This window comes from Sturnira hondurensis, unplaced genomic scaffold (assembly GCF_014824575.4).
Source record: "Sturnira hondurensis isolate 20B ecotype Veracruz unplaced genomic scaffold, ASM1482457v3 Scaffold0019216, whole genome shotgun sequence".
NCBI lineage: Eukaryota > Metazoa > Chordata > Mammalia > Chiroptera > Phyllostomidae > Sturnira > Sturnira hondurensis.
In genome coordinates, this window is record NW_028091847.1 from 5,682,837 (window position 1) to 5,695,230 (window position 12,394).

The following is a 12,394-nucleotide window of genomic DNA, read 5'->3' on the forward strand; positions in this document are numbered from 1 at the left end:
CCTCCTCCTGTTTGCAGTTATCAAAGGAAACTGACTTTCAGAACAGAGAAACAACTCTGTTTCATAACAGAGTTGCTGTCTCTTGGGCCTGGCCACAGAGTCGTCTTCTTGCCCTAGGTCACCACGGATTTATCCTCAGTCTGACTTCAGTCAGATCAGCCTAAGTTAAACCCACCATCTCTGGATGCCCGGAAAAAGCGGAAACTGGCTGCTAGTGGGCGCCTGAGTTTGGACGATTCTTGGACTTCAGGACCAGAGTGGACCTACTTGTGTCTGGGTTGCAATGAGATGGTTGGAGAGGGACTGGCTGCTCCACCCACAGGCCCCCTACCCACCACATCCACTTCTGAAGGCTAGGACCCAGGCCAGGGCTAGGACAGGACTCTTCGGGCAAGAAGCCTGAGAGTCCCGGTTTCACTCCTTGACCAAGAGGCCAAAAGGACATTGTAATATTGAAGCAGCAAACGTGAAACAGAAACAAGGAGCTTTAGTTTCAGGAAGTCAGAAATGGAAAAACAAGTGTTGACATTCTCTGAGACCCGCTGTGGGCTATATTTTGTGCTGTGCTAGCCAGAACTCTGTTTCTTACTTGAACTAGGACTTGGGAAAATCCCTCTCCTCTCTAGGGTTCAACTTCCTCCTACGTAAAGTGCTTCTGGCATTAGCCACGGCCCTTCTGGGCTTGTCATGCCATGGTTTTGAGGGGTCCCCGTAACCTGTCACCCAGGGGTCCAAGTGCTTGAAGACATGAGGGAGAGAACGGGAGGAAGGGACTAGGACATGTTTCGGGGAGTCTCTGGGAGCTTAGTTAACGGCCAGTGAGAAGACAGAGAAGGGATTAAGAAAACAAAGTGAAAAGAGGAAGGAGGAAAGAGCCTAAGAGAGGGAGATAAGGAAAGAGAAAGTATGAAAGACAGGTGGCCACCACAAACTCCTCAGGGGTCCTCAGGTTCAAATGGCTGCGTTTACTTTTCACTTTGCTAGGCTGGGATTGGGGAACAGCCTGGCAAATTGTCTTTTCCAAAGGGGGCCATAATAATATTGCCACCCCCACCCCCATGCTCTCTTACAATGTGATCTTGCCATTTCCCTATGAAAAGGTGGAGGCTAGTTCCCCACCCTTTTAATCTGGGCTGGCCTCTCGAGACTTGCTTGTAACTGATGGAATGGGGGAGAAAGATTTTGCTACGTGACTTGGAGGCTGTCAGAAGGAGCTACCACTTGGGTATCTTAGACACACTGGCTTTGAGGGAAGCCAGTCTGACTACCCGAGACCATCCTGCTAGAGAGGGCCACACCTAGGCATTCCTGTCGACAGTCCCAGCTGAGCGTCACCTTCTGGCCATTTCCCTCTCAGCATCAGCCACCTGTAGGAAGAAGCTCTCTTGAACTCTTCAGACCGGAGTACTGACCAGCCTCACTGGAAACCGTGGGTGGGAGAACTGTGCCAGTGAGCCCTGTCCAAATTCCTGATGTCGAGGTATCTGAGATACAGGAGGGGAAAAAGGCTGTTGTTTTAAGTCACAAAGTTTTGGGGTGGTTTGCCACAAGCAAAAAGTGCTGGAACATGATAGTATAAGAGGTTTGAGAATATAAACCTCCTTGCAATGAAAAAACCCTTTAAAAAGTCTAAATAACACTTAAGATTTTGGAGATGCTTGATATTTCAAGACTGATTTGAATGCCAAATTTTAATTTTGCCCATTATGGACATTAAAACAAAACTACTATTTTCAAGGTCACCATAGTACATTTTTAAAGTGTATTTTGTTATTAATAAAGAAAGAAGAAAAGGCAGTACATCCCCTCAGAAAGGCTGAAATGAAAAAGATGAGCAGCCTCTCGCATGTTGGCAAAGGTGTGGGACAAGGAGAGCTCTCACGCATTCCTCTTGGGGGCGTGAAAGGCACAGGCAGCTTTGGAAAATGGCTTGGGGGTACCATCCAAGCTGAACATATGCATATTTTCAGTTCCATTCCTAACTATGTGCCCAACAGAAGTTTAGGCATTTTTTTTTTTTTACCAAAAGATCTGCATATAAATGTTCAGAGTAGCACTTTCTCTAATAGCCCCAAACTGGAAAAAAGCCAAGTGCCCGTCAACAGCTGAATGAGTAGATAAATTGTAGTATATTCATACAATGGAATACTTATAGTGTATTGAATTTTTGCCAGACAGAATTATTGTAATTGTAATGAATTATTGCCAGAAAAAAATCATGGACAAATTTCACAAATACGATGTCAAGAAAACAAAACCAGTCAAAGAGTACATACTAGGCGATTCCATTTATATACAGTTGAGAAAGCAAGCAAAATGAACCTACGCTGTGAGAAGTGAGAACGGGTTACCCTTGGGGCAGCGACTGAACAAGAGTGTGAGGGGCTTCCAGGAGTATGGCGGTGTTCAACTTCTTCAACAGGGGCTGGCTACTTGGGGTGGCTCATTTTGCAAAATGGCATCAGTTTGAGTCCTTTTCTGCCGGTATGTTATCCTACAAACAAAACAGCAGAAAGCAGGGCCTGATCTCAAAGCAAAGGATAGTTTAAAAAAAAAAAAAAAACTAGTTTAGCACCCTGGCTGGTGTAGCTCAGTGGATTGAGCATAAGCCTGAGAACCAAAGGGTCACTGGTTTAATTCCCAGTCAGGGCCAGGCCCCCAATGGGGGAGTATAAGAAGCAACCGCACACTGATGTTTCACTCCTCTTTCTCCTTCCCTTCCCCTCTCTTTAAAAATAAATTTTAAAAATCTAAAAAAAACCCCTAATTTAGCTTTATGAAAGTTTTACGAAAAATTTGCTATGCTCGTTCTAATTTTTCTAACTTCTCCTTGGACCAATATAAGTTGCACAGTGACAGGGTGCGGGGGCGGGGGGGGGCGCTGTAACAATGTCACCGGGAGAGATCCAACAAGGAGTGGAAGACTTGGGACGCTCGGAGCACGGGCCCCTAGATAACCAAGGGGACACTGCTTTGACTGAGTCTCAGAAGCCACCCGCCTACTTTCTACCCTGTTCGATTGGTTACAAGCAAGGCATCGGGCCAGCCCAGAGTTAAACGGGGCGACATAGTTTGCAGAGGCCGAGACCTCATGGGGCCAGCTGGCCATCCGAGGCAGGTGCTTCTCTGCCGTCCCTGGCCACTGCTGCGCCCAGTGCTTCACCAGCAGACTGTGCTGAGCTGTGCTGTGTGCGCCTGTGTGCACCTCTAGAAAGGTGCTTCCCGACCTTTTGCCGTTTGTGGCACACGTAGAAAATGACAACCCTGGGATGATGGGCTCTGGACAGCCACAGCTGGCTGGCCTGGTGCCCAGGCACCCCCAGATGAGCGGCATCGATACCTTGGCACACCTGTGGAAAACAACTACTTGGACGGGGACTGTGCAGGAAGACACAGCCTCCATTACACATTTCAAGTTCTCTCGAGTGGCAAAGGGGAAGTGTCTGGGCTTGCCTTGCCCTTTCGCTCTTAGAGAGCCCAGCCCTGTGCCCCTCAGCCCCGATGACTGGTTCTGTCATCAGGACACGGCCTCGTTTCCTACCGCCCCCTCCTCCCCCCTCACACCCCACTTTCTCCCCTGAGTGCATTACACCCTGGGCACGCTGCGCTTGCTTGTGTGTGAGCATCACCCGAGCCCCTCATCTCCCAGATGCCTCTTTCTCTGCCATGCTGGCCGCTCTCTGCCAGGAGCGCTCAGCCCATCATCCCCCTGCTGGGCCCTTGCCTCCCCTGCAAGCTCTGCCCAAGGCCGCCCAAACACTTCGACTTGTATTAACACGACTGGGCTGTGTGTGTGAACGTCTTTGTGGTCCCTGATTTCCTCTCTTGCCCATAGTAAGTGCTCCACAATTGTTTCTCAAGTGACATCCGGGCAGCAGAGAGACCCCACCCATATGTTTGGTGGCCTCTCATTGTCCTCTTGAGTCTGATTCCCCATCTCTCAGGGGACCTGTCCTGTGGGTCATTCCAGACTCTGTGCTTCCACTGCCAGGGGCCTGGACCCACGCAGCCTGGATGAGACACATTCTCCTTCCCCTACCGCCCCCTTCCCTGCCCGCTCACACCTCTGGGATTAGCATGAGGTCAACTGTGGTGCGACAAAGGGGGAAAAGGTGGCTGGGACTCGGCCTCAGACCAGGCTCCCCTCATTCACGCACCAACCTGCAGTAGCCAGGTTTGGCCACAAGGGGCGCTGCACCGCGACTCTTTGCCCGTCCCGTCCGAGGGTGGCTGGGCGAGAACTCGTCCTGCCCACTGGAATGGGGAGGTGCTCAGGGGCTCTCTCCTCTCCGACATCTGCATCCCGCAGCCCTGCTAGCTGGCTTCTGTTGTTTTAGCCCTTAGCCATCTAGCAGCTACTGTTTTATATCTTGACATATTCCTCTTTGCTTTCCCACGAGCCTCTCTTCTTGCCGCCCCCTTTACTGACCACTAATCACCGCAGGGGAAGGCACATTCGCTTTTGTCATTTCCACCTCCTTTAGATGAGCGCTGAGCCTAAACTCCTTGTTCTCCAGGATGTGGGATGGAAATGGTCCTCTTCCATCTCTTCAAATCCCTGACTGCCCGCTCCTGTCTCCCCAGCATCACCCACGGTTCGGGGCTCCCCTTCTCTGACCTGGATTAATGCTTCCTGGAGGACCACCCCCCCGCCCCGCCCCCTCTCCAAGGTCCCCTGCCCATGAACTCTTCACCCTGGATCTAGGGCAATCTGACTCCCATTAGTGACTCCCCAAATTCCGGACATTGACCCAGCACTCAAGCCCCGCCCCGCTCCTATCCCGCCCCCACACCTCCGGGATCCAGCTGCCTGAACCTCCAGCCTCGTGCCTGCTTCTCCCCGGCCCTCCAACCAACAATACTGAAATACTTGCAGTTGCTCAACACAACGTGATGTTTCTAGCCTTTGCACTTTGCACACGTCTTTTCCATGGCGTGATGCTCTCCCGACCCCTCTGCGGCACCTCCCCCGCCTTCCCCCCTGCTCCCCACGCCTCCTGCACCTGGCAAACTCCCGATTCCTCTGGGAACCCTTTCCCCGCCCCCAGCTCCTCCCCGAGTCCCAGAACCTCTCCTCTGGTGGCTCCTGTTCCCCAACACGAGTCTCTCCCCGTATCTGTCACTCCTGCCCCTCCCCCATCTCTGCACCTCCATGTGGGACCCAGGGACGGCACATAGTAGGCGCTGCGTGAGAGCTGTTGCCCTGGGCTTGCGCTCTCCGCACCATCCTGCCTGGGACAAGTTCTTTAATTGCTCTAATTTCTGTTTGCTTATCTTCAAAATGGCAGGATGTGAGCATCCAAAGGCACACGTGTATTAAAAACTATAAAAGGCTAAGTGCTGGGCACATGTGTTGACTGCATTTTTTTCCCTCCCAGATGAGTGTTTACCTGCACTACTTGCCTATGTGGAAATCATAAGGTAAGAGGAATGTGATGTGATCTTTTTGTAAATCCCCCACCTTGAGCCCAGGGAAAAGCTGGTCGGCAGTAAACCATTAATTCTGTCTCCCTGAGGCCCCCAGGCTTCTCTGAAGCTCTGGGTTAATGATTCTGAGGTTGTTTTCTTCACAGGGCCAGTTCATAGCTAACCTCTGGCACGTTCCCGTCTCTCTTAAGAATACCTTGACTCAGTACAATAACTCCCCATCCTGGAGTCAGGAGTCTGCTTTGCTAAAGATGGGGGATGTATGTAGGCCTCAGCCGTGCCCCTCCACAGCCCTCCATCCCCAGGACCAACAGAGGCACCTTCCCACCCCTGACCCATGAGGAGGTCTGTGGAAGTCACAAACTGTGAAGACCTAAGCAACGAGTATGCTGTGACCTAGGCCATAGCTTCCTGCCCGTGAAGTGTGAGGATTTGTTTTCAGAACCCCAGAAGAAGTTCATGAAGATGTGGTGTGTAGAGAAACCATTCACAGCCTGGCTTTTGAAAGTTTAATTGGCAGCTGGGGGAGTACTGGGTTGCAGAGAGAGGCAGCCCGTCAGGAGTGGACCACGGAATTCTAGGCGGGTGGTCTGTTTATGGCTGCAATGGCAGGTCATGCCAGAGGCTGGGGACAGAAGTCTGGGGGCCAGACACAGCTCAAGGGGGGCCTGGACCCTCTTGAGATAAGACCAGCTAAAGGCTGTGTGCTCACTGGGAGCTCACTGGAGTCTGCAACCCAGCTAGCTCCCCAGCTACCACCGCACCCCACCCTCCCCTCCATCCTGTGAATTCGGTGCCCATCTCCATGAGTTTTGAAGCATGTTGGTAGGACTGCTGATGTCTCAGGTTCCTGTGCTGGCCCCATCTCCTTAGATTTGTTTGCTCCGCCTCCTCCCCATGCCCGAGACAGGGCTGCGGGCGAAGCAGTGGGCAGAAGCAGTTTACCTTCTCCGAGCCTGGGCATTCTCATCTGTAAAACAGGGGTCTCACTCTTTCCTTTTCCAATAACAAAGACGGGTTCTTGTCAAACTTTTTACTCAGAATCAGTGGAATTTAAAGAGACTAGACTTTTCAGACATACTTTTGTGCTAACATCAGAGTGAACATACAGGAAAAGGCATTGGCTGCAGTATCTCTGAGGCAATAATGGCATCACAACTGCCATGGTGATCGGATCTCCGATTTCAGAGCGTTACGCAGTGCGGGGTGGGGGGAGAAAAATACAACGCCCGTGTACCCACTGCTTTGCTCAGGAAACAGACCATTTCCCAGCAGCACTGATAGCCTGTGCTGAGCAACCCGATTTCTTAACTTTCCCCCTAAGAAACCCACTGGGCCGAATTTCGTGTCTGCTGTTCTCTTTTTGCCTGAGAACTATACAGGGTACATGTTTGGTCTTGTTTTTGAGCTGTTCTCTAAGTGGAATTATATCCTGTTTTGTGATGGTTTTTTTAAAAAGTTATGAGTTTATCTGTGCTAGCATCCTACTGTATTATCAATTCTGTTTAGCAAACTATACAGGGTACATGTTTGGTCTTGTTTTTGAGCTGTTCTCTAAGTGGAATTATATCCTGTTTTGTGATGGTTTTTTTAAAAAGTTATGAGTTTATCTGTGCTAGCATCCTACTGTATTATCAATTCTGTTGTTGAAAATTTGGGCTGTTTCCAGTGTTTGGCTATTATGTTATTTTTGCTAGAAACATTCTCACAGGTTTCTCCAAGGTCCATACCTAGGAATGGATTGCTAAGTCTAGATGGGAATGCCCCCTGTTCTGACTGCCAGCCAGTGTTGGGGCACCCCCTTCCCTTCCCTGCATGGCCTGAGGGGGTGTAAGTCCTATTCTGGCTTTGCCTATGGATCTTTGGTTGGGGGGGGGAGGAATATTTATACAAAGGACAGGGCGATGGTGGGTGGTGTGGCATTCAGCCATGGCTCTGGGGAGCGAGACCAGAAAGAAGCTGAGGTGGCGGGAGGAGCCCTCCTGCTGGCCAGGCCAAGCAGCAATGCGGTGAGGCTACTCGTGACTGGACCCTGGAGACTCTGGCTGCAGCACAGTTGACATCACAGAATCCACTGTGAGGTCACTACTAGGCTATAGGACATAGAAACTCAGACAGAAAGAAGCATTGGATCGATTATATTCAGACTGTACCAATCTTTATTTAAACTGCAGTAAGGAAAGCTGGAATAGGCTCTCCAGGGATCCTCCCCCGAGCCCAGGTGCCCTCTGCAGCTTCCAGCCCTGGTTCCAGCAACAGGGGTCAAAGATCACAGGTATCCATGACCTCAGAGGCCACACTGTCAATCCTCTCCAGCCCCTGCTCGCGCTGTCCTCTCTCTATGATGGCCTCCGTGTTCCTCTCCATTGTCTTAGTCAAATTGTCCACGTCCTCACCACGCGGTGAGGCCACTGTTTTTGTAGTAAGATTGGCTTTCAGGATCCTCAAGAAAGAGCTGATCCCGCTGAGTCTCTGGGCTGTGGAACCTGAACTACTTGCGGACCAGTTACTCCCCGGTTTGAGAGAGGTCCTGGAGTCCTTGGTGACAGGAGCGTGGGTGACTGCTTTGTGCCCGGTGATGGGCCTGCTGCCCCTCGGGCTGCCGCCGCCTTTCTCTTTCTTGTCATTTCTCTGCCTGGCTAAGGACCAACCAAATGGTTTTCGAAGTATCTGGTCACCCCCTGGCTTGTGGTGGCTTTCAGTCATCCTGCCGTGGTGGGGACTCCAGAGAGCTCTCTCCCTTTGCCTTTGCTCCCTCCCATCCCTTCTGCTCTTTGGGGCTTCAGCCCTGGCCAGGGGCACTGGCTGCCACCTTCCAGCCCCTTCATGCACACTACCTCCCCTGAGCAAGCTCAAGAGGAGAGGTCCTGTGCCACGATCGTTCGTTGTTTCTCCAGCAGCCTCGCCGGCAGGTTCTGCTTTTGCCATTGCGGCAATCAGGCTGGTTTTGGAGGAGAGGCTGGTGCAGGCGGCACACTCTGAGGGCCGGTTTGCAGCCCCGGCCCAGGCCATTTTAATGCTCTCGGGGGACATGTTGGCAACACCCGCAATGGCTGTGCTGGTTCTGCTTCCTCCTGGACCCCGGGTGGCTGCCCCGGCTATGGCCACGCTTAGCTGTTCAGGGGCAGCGGACCAGGTTATCGCTGTGCCCGAAGCGCCTGCTGTGGTGCCTGCTGTGGTGCCTGCTGCTGCCCCAGCCGCCCCAGCCGCCGACCCTTTGTCAAGCTCTAGGGGTTTGGGGTCTGGGGCGGCTACGTCCGGCCTGGCCACGAATCCGTGGGAGTCACATTGGATTTTCTGCCCCCCAGCAAAAGCTGCAGAGATGGCTCCAGCCATCTCAAAGCCAACGTGGAGGCTTCTGGTGCTGCTCTGGTCCTCATCCTGTTTCCCTGGGAGATGGGCCACTGCTAGGCCCCTCCTGGTTTCTTCCTCCAACAGGGGCATGCATGTCCTGTCCCCCGCTGGGGTGGTATAGGGACCACAGTTACTGTCCAGTGATGGTCGCAGGAGGTAAACAAGGTTTTCCCAACAGGCAAAGAGGTCTTCCCGAGCCCCGGGAGGCGGGCAGAGCTGCAGGTAGCAGGAGCGGCCAGTGGGGAACTTCAGGCGCAGCTGTTTTTTCTCCCGGTCGTGGACGGACATGCGCACGAACTTCAGGGGAAGCAGCCTAGTGAGCTCTAAGGTTTTCGAGGCCTTGTGGCTTTTTCCCTTGGTGCCTTTGCCACGCCCCGCGTGCTCCTCGCAGCCGGGGGCCTGGCGGGCCAGCAGCATGACATCCGGCAGAGGGAGGATGGGGCTGGTGGAGGTGATGCCCACGGTCACCACGCGCACGTGGTTGTGCACGTCGATCACTTCTCCCCTCTTCGTGGTCTGGATGAAGTCACCCTCAAACACCTGTGCGTACTTGAAAATGTCGTACTCTCCCTTGTACAGTTGTCGCTGCAGTTTCCCCATGGCGCTGCTGAACATGCTCAGGGCGGAGCCACACTGGGCTGTGGGCTATGGCAACAGAAGCTCACTCTTCCCGGCAAGCAGTGCTGGCAAGGCAGACCCCTGGGTTTCTTCTTTTTTAGTCTCATGGGCTGAAGAGGGAGCAGCGATGCTCCCGTGTCCCCCAGCTGGTTTTACGGCAGGTCTCTCCACCCCGCCCCACCCCACAGGACCCTCTTTGCCTCCCAGCCTCCCAGGGGCATGGGTGGGGATGCTAGAGGGTACCTGGACCCCAGGCTGACTGTCTTCAAGGATGTGGGGATGTAGAGTGGGATTCCACTCGGCCTCACCTCACCTCACCTCCAACCCTGATTTTTTATTTCCCTGAGAGGCTGCGAGCTCCACGCTCGGCCTAAACCCCCTGCGCAGCCATATTTATCCTCTGCTGTCCTTTGTGACCTGTCGCTATCACATACCCCTTTGTTCTCATGCCCCAGCCACCCCCTCAGGGCAGGACCACCATCATTCCCCCAGGCCCCACTGCCCCGCCAGAGGACAGGCCCGCCCTGCCAGGGCTCAGGTGGGTTCCCAAATGAAAACTGGACCAAACTGTGGGAACGTAAGAGGATGGGACACATTTGAGCCATTTGAGCTCTAAGTTTGTTTATTTATTTATTTTTAAATATTTTATTTATTTATCTTTAGAGGGGAAGGGAAGGAGAGAGGAAGAGAAATATCAATGTATGGTTGCCTCTCATGAGTCCCCTGCCGGGAACTGGCCTGCAACTCAGGCATGTGCCCTGACCGGGAATTGAACCTTGATCATCTGCTTCGCAGGCCTGCGCTCAATCCACTGAGCTACACCAGCCAGGGCTGAGCTCTAAGTTTAATTTTACCAAATAACCCAGACTTGGCAACCTTGGTCCTTAGCCCATCCTTTCATAAAAATCCCCGTAAATGTTGATGACAATGACCAGTAACAGTAACAGTTGCTTCCTCCAGGCTCCGTGCTGTGTTCTTGCCACAGGGGCGGGAGAATCCATTGAGTTTGGGGCTGTTGCTACTGTCCCCTTCACAGGTGAAGACACTGAGGCTGTACCACCTGCCCAAATTCACACAACCAACGGCAGTGAAGGCCGTGTTTGAAGGCAGGCCCTGCGAGTTCTAAAGCCTTTTTCCGGAACCACTGAGCACTTTGCCTCATGCAGGAAGCTTGGGCCGACCGAAGGGGTTCAAACTGGTCTGAGTTAACTACGTCCAAGAAGACATTGTTAGACGTTGCATAATTAATTCCATATATGTGTGTGGATTATAGAGAGAGTGCAAGATCGTGGCTGGGCTGAGAATTAGATTTTCCAGGGGGCCACCTCCGTCCCTTCCCTCCATCCTCCTCGTGCAAACGGCCTGTGTCAGCTTCGGTCCCAGGCGCCTGCCGAAGGGCCTCCTGCAGAACCTGCTGCCTTCTCGCCGTTCCCACAGCGCCAGGCAAAGAACACGTGGTTTCTAAGTGGTTATGTGAAACTTCCAAGAAAGACCCCTGTTTCCAGCCCTCCTAGCTCACATCTGAGCCATTCATTCCTTGACGATAAAGACTATCTTTCGGTCAAAATATCTCTGTCCGTCAACAGATGGCCAGGAGATACAATTTGGTCTACGCATACAGCCGAACGATCTTCAGCCACAAAAAGGAATGAGGTACTGACATGCTGCAATGTGAATGAACCCGGGAAACGTTTTGCTAAGTGGAAGAAGCCAGATATAAAAGGCCACATGTTGTAGGATTCCATTGGTAAATCCCTAGAGATGGATATTAGATTCTTGGTAGCCTAGGACTGGAGGGAGGAGAGAATGCAGAGTGATTGCTTAAGAGATACCGGACTTCCTTTTGGGGTGAGGAAAAATTCTGGAACCAGTGGTGATGGTTGCACAATATCGGGGATGCCCTGAATGCCACTGAATTGCACACTCTACCGTGGTTACAGTGGTAAATGTTACGTTATGTGTAGTTTAATCACACACATACATATACACATACACACGCATGCACACACCCCCTGCTCAGAACACTTGTGGGTAAAAAGCATAGGCTTCAGCTTTAGAAATGTCAACTGTGTGACCTTGAGCAAGCCACTCAGCTCTCTACTTCCTCATCTGTACAATGAGGATCATAACAGTTGCTGGGAGGATTAAATGATTTAATGCACATAAAGGGTTGAGCATATTGTCTCAATAAATGTTAGTTCTGGTTGCCATTAGTCCTCAGCTGGCCTTTAAGGCTCCGGGTGGATTCTTTCCTGAAAGCGGATGGGATTAGAGAAGTTCTCGGAGTGCAGAGCCCCCACGAGAAGACAGAAGGGTGCGCAGCGGGCAGCCCTGGCCTCCCGTGAGGCTTTGCCTCAGGCAGGTCCACAGCCACACTGTCCACTCCACAGGGAAGCTGCCTGAACACGACCAGCTAGTATGGGGCACAGAAGAGAGGAAATAGCTTGGTTTGGGTTTCGAGGGTTTGTTAAAAGCCCATGAAGAGAAATTAGGATAAAGGTGAAAAATAGCATTTTAGCCCTTGGCAGAAAGTGGACGTTTCATTCCCGAACCCCTGTCCTGGGCCAGAACCTGTTCAGTCTCTTTACTCCAAAACAGGTATGGAGCCAGATCTCAGGGAAGGGCAAGGGGACAATGAGGAGGGAGCACGGGCTTCCCACGCCCTGGCCCTGTGCTGGCGCCACAGAGGCGGCCCACTGGAAAGATGTCATTCTGGTGGAGGTCCCATCTGAGTTCATTCTGCCGCCCCCCAACCCCCATCCTTCTCTCTTCATCCTCGAATGGGAAACAAGACAAACTAAATGCCTTGATGGTAAACACAAAGTCATTCTCTCTTTTTTTTTATTGAAGTATCAAAACATAAACTTGGCTACAGAAAACAAAACTACTTTTAATGCATTTGTTAAAAGAACTTAGTTTCATTAACCATACACAGTGCATTTCTCAGATCAGCTTTTCCTGCCACAGCCACCAACGCTTTCCTTCCTCATTTCCA

General features: G+C 51.9%; 1 protein-coding gene across 1 annotated transcript; it reads right to left on the minus strand.

Moving 5' to 3' along the window:
• Positions 1 to 7,689: 7,689 nt before the first annotated feature.
• Positions 7,690 to 10,933, minus strand: GARIN4 (golgi associated RAB2 interactor family member 4). Its single transcript, XM_037027525.1, is given in 2 exon segments — positions 7,690 to 9,447; positions 10,919 to 10,933. Coding segments are annotated over 2 exon segments (1,773 nt in total).
• Between the last annotated feature and the right edge of the window lie 1,461 nt (positions 10,934 to 12,394).